Raw genomic sequence first — 4,522 nt, forward strand, 5'->3', positions numbered from 1 at the left:
GGGGGCTTGTTTGGGAAAAGAAGGAGCTGAACACATGAATGGGGCACGGAGACGAGTCGGGGCCGTCGCTTGCCAAGGGAGCCCTCCCGGCAAAGAATACAGCTGCCCAGCGCGGCTTTGGACTTCTCCGCAGACCTCTTACAGGGAAAGTGTTTTCGTGTAAGAAGCAGCATGGAGACCCACCGCCTGGACACAGGTGTCTGCTGAATTCGCCATGATTGTCCTTATTAGTATTTTTTGCTTCTTTCATTGGAAGGCCAAGCTGCATTTCTATGAAAAAGATAATAATAATTTTTTTAAGTATTGGCACACATGTTTCAGAACGATTTGATGTACCTGAGATTATGGGAGATAGCTGGTTGTATCACTCTGCATAATACATAAACCCACAACATCAGGACTGCAAGCTAAAAATGTGAGGATCGGACTCTACGGAGGAGAAGGAGCAACAGAGAGAAATAAAGATAATGACAGTAAAGTTTCCGTAACATGTTTTTAGATTTTTTTTTTAATTTGATGCTTTTATCATTTTGCTTAGATGAGCCCTTCTTCCATCAGCTAGAGCAGATTTCTCAACTCCATTTGTCTCCCGAAAACTACATCTTGCACTAACTAGCTTAGCAGCTAGTGGAACTAACTCCAGCCTCATTGGCTAGGCTGGGAAGTGCCAGATTTGTGGAACACCAGCAGTCAGGTGAAAATGTGAGGTAAAATTTATGTGGGAAGATGCAGTTTAGCACAAGCCTGAGAGGGCCAAGTAGAAGAGAAGTGCCGTCTCTGAAAGTTTCATGCTTTATGTTTTGCATGGTTTAATATATTTATATATATTAAATATATATATAGTGACTGTAGTAAGAATACAGTAAGAATAGAGGGATGCTTAATCAGTTACTGGCTTTATACAGTACTCACAGTTGCAGTGGTAACATCTCAGCAAGCCGGCTTTGTGTGTGGTTTCGGCTTTTCCTATCCTACTGAATACCACACCTTGTAAGGGATTTGAGAGTTGTTGGAGGCCGTGATAGGGATGATAACAGATGCAGTCAAGTTTTCTTTTTGTATTTTTTTGGGGGGATGTTTGACCTAAGAGATACTTTGAAGCCTGAATAGGGTTCTGGGGTCAGAGAGGCCGCCTGGCTGTGAAGCAAGCAGCTGATTTGGGGGGTGCTGTTTAAGGACAGCCAAGTGGGGTCTTCTTCGGCAGAAGAGAGTAGACCTCTTTTACATAAATAACAAATCTTTACAAGATGGCTTATCTGAAAATAATAATAAAGAATGTTAGATTGTTTCTTTCCTGGAGTGGGCACCTGCTGTGACTCGATACCCATCGATTTAATAAGAAAGCGTGCCTTTCTTGCATTTATAAGAAAGCATGAAAAGATCCGTACAAAATCTAGCCACTTACCTATATTCTAAAACAGCAGGAAATTTTTTCAGATTGTGAATCCTATTCTAGTTATGTGTATATTTAGAAACGTGCTCTGATTTTAATACATGCAGATAAACAACCTGAATAATAGCAGCATAAGAATAATTATCTCTCTCCCCCCCCCCCCCCCCCATACATAGGTTTGCTCCTGGCAGCACATCACTACATTTCTCACTCAGGGACTGAAATTCCATACATGGAAGGGCTTTTCAAATGCTTCCAGTCCAGTGGCTTCTACATAGTGAAATACAACACTGAATGAATGAAAGGGAAAGGTGGGAGAGGGAGAGAGAGAGATTTCCTGGCCTGCTTGAAGATGATGATCCTTAGACTCTTTTTTTTTTTTTTTTGAATGACTTATGCGTACTCCAAGAAGTGACCCTGTTAACAGCTCAGCTAACAAGGATGGTTTGTGAATGCCGTTGAAACCCAGTTGCCAGACAGGTCCTGTGCTGGTAGAGTTTGCATTGCCATCTGTGAAACCAAACCGGTTACTGTATTCTGCTCAAAGTTATGAACTGGTTTTTGCTTGCAGACAATTAAACGGAGGCTTGAGTATTATTTTCCTCTGCATTCCCGTTCCATCTGGTCATGTTAACGTTCCCTTGAGCTGCTGTGGCCCCCTTGATTTGAATCCTTTTGGTTTCTCTTGCAGGAAACACGCTTTAAACTGCCACAGAATGAAGCCGGCACTTTTTAACGTCTTGTGTGAAATCAAAGAGAAAACAGGTAGGGAAGACTGGCCATTTTGGGGTTTTTTTTAGCGCTCTTTGGCCTCAGCTCAATATGGTTCTTGAAGATCTTAATGTTGTTCCACTATCCCATTTAAAAGAAGCAGGAATTGAGTTATACGTAAGACATTATGTTTTCCTAATGTATCAGGCTCTGAACAGCATAATGAGATGTTAGTAGTGTGTCTTTGTGTGTGTGTGTGTGCTATGGGGGGGATTTGAAAAAAAATCATTGCATGCCTTATCGCTGTTTTAAATATTAGTTTAAAAATACAGAAATAGGGTACTTTAAAAAATCAAACCTTTTTAAAAAGACGGAATCTGCCTAAGGAACCCATGGTAAAAAAACCCATTGTTTTCACATGGGAAATAATGTGAATCCTTAATTTGGCAGCTTCTGCACCTAGGTAATATTGTGCAAACATAACACCAGTGTGTGTGTGTATGTGTGCCGGTGTGCACATATAGATAAAATCTGCCTGCTAAATTATCGGCTGTTTTAGGGTCCTGTCAAGGTGTGTGGTGTGTGTATGTTTTGGTTCTGAAGGTGCTAATAACACATGGATGCTAATTCTCTGTGTTCCCACTCTGCCGGCCTCCCACCACGCACTAATACACTTATAAAATGTCTCAGGGGGGTGTTTAAATTTTAAAAGCAACAATTAAAAAATAGCTGTCATCAATCAAGGCTGATCTTAAATAGCAGATGCTCCGAGGAGAGGAGCTGGTGACATCCACAAGTTATTTCAATTTTCAGATGTTCCCCTTTTTCTGGAAGAGAGAAATCTGGATTTAGCCCATGGGGAAAGGCACTGGCTTTTTGGGGGGGCGGGGGGAGTTTCTGCCAAGTTCCAGCTCCTTGAGCGGCTTCTCGGTAGTCCTGTGTTGTGTGTTACCTACCTTCTCCTTCCCTCCCTTTCTCTTCTTCCTTTTTTTAAAAAAAACGAGAGCTGTAACAGTCGGTAATTCATATCTCAATCATATAAGCGAAGGGCATGACATGAATGGAAGTGACAATAAATATGGTTGCAAAGTCTGATTGAAAAGTTATGAGAACGGGAGAGAGGCGGCTTTCGGGGGAGGGAGAGAAGAAAAGGGAATCTGAACCGGGTGTCCCTGTGCCTTTTTAAGGATCCTGGGGGCACCAGTGTGCTTTCGGTGTGTGAACAGCTGAGCAAAATAAGATTATTTGATTCCAGCGATCTATAGACGATGACTAAGGAGGCCTTTGTTAAATCTTGTTTGTGCAGCTTGTAACGTAGACAAAGCGCCTAGCTTTGGCATTCAAGCCTCCAAAGCCCTTAAGGCTCAGGCAGAGCTCGAATGCTGACCTTCTCCAGGAGCCATTCATTTTGTGGCTCCTGTGATATAATGTAAAGGGGTCTCTCTCTCTCTCTCTCCCCGCCCCCCCTCTCCAGCCATTCTCGATTGCGATGTCGTGCAGCTTGAATGTAGAAGGGTAGCAACCTCAGAATCTCCACACACACAAACACCACACCGTCCTTTAAAAAGAAATCTAGTCTTTTGTGTTCCAACCACCTTCCTTATTTGATTGGTTGGGAATTTCTGTCTCTTGTCTGGCAGGGCCTTTAATTTTCCACCCTGTTTTGAAATGAAAGCACTTAGGAAGTTGTAGCTGAGGGCTGTTTTGGGGAGAAATCCGAGGCCTAATGTTTGGAGGGGCCGTTATGTGGAGTGAGTTGAAGGGATCTGTCTTGTTTTGTGAATACCTGGAGTGGTGTCAGTGATAGGGCAGTGGCGATCCACTTGTCCGGTACTAAAGGCCACGCTAGAAATTTAGTCCTTTGGAGAGGTGCCGCTGGTTTCCATGTATTTGCATGATAATATGTATACCCTCTGAACATGCGTGAAACACCCCTGTCTGGTCAATTCACATTTCGCTTTTGTGTTCTTGTTGTTTATGTGCTCTCCGATAGAGAGGGCTTGAATTGGTCCTTGCAGAATGATGAAGTGTATGTGGCTCAAGAATCATAAAATTTGGAGTGAGAAATGAGGCAGATCCTTTATTCTCTCTCTCTCTCTCTCTCTCTCTCTCTCTCTCTCTCTCCCCCCCCCTCCCCCCCCCTCTGCTTGTCCGTTACTGGTTATTTTTCACTTTTCCCACCATGGTTTCAAAGTCTGTTTGTGCAACAAGAAACTTGCAGGGGGAGGGTGCAAAATAAATGGCAATTCTCAGGATTCTTATGAAATTGGCTGTACAGGAATGTGCGGGGATGGGAGGGGGATCCATGTGGACTGTAGATTACACACCGCCCACTCATGTGCTACTCTGGCGGCTAAGTGGGAGGGTCTGTGCAGAAGGCAGACTCCCCCCCCCCCGTTCTGACTTGTTGACAGGGGA

At 43.5% G+C, this 4,522-nt stretch overlaps 1 protein-coding gene across 1 annotated transcript in view; it reads left to right on the forward strand.

Moving 5' to 3' along the window:
- The first annotated feature begins 2,104 nt into the window (after positions 1–2,104).
- The window catches only part of LOC107107275 (pre-B-cell leukemia transcription factor 1), a 306,057-nt gene continuing 303,639 nt past the window's right edge, over positions 2,105–4,522 (forward strand). The window contains exon 1 of the mRNA XM_015407546.1: positions 2,105–2,158. Within this exon, the coding sequence (XP_015263032.1) occupies positions 2,110–2,158 (49 nt within the window). The 5' untranslated portion in view covers positions 2,105–2,109. The remainder of the gene's footprint in view (positions 2,159–4,522) is intronic.

This window comes from Gekko japonicus, unplaced genomic scaffold, assembly GCF_001447785.1.
Source record: "Gekko japonicus isolate JY-2015 unplaced genomic scaffold, Gekko_japonicus_V1.1 scaffold1117, whole genome shotgun sequence".
NCBI classification, from domain to species: domain Eukaryota; kingdom Metazoa; phylum Chordata; class Lepidosauria; order Squamata; family Gekkonidae; genus Gekko; species Gekko japonicus.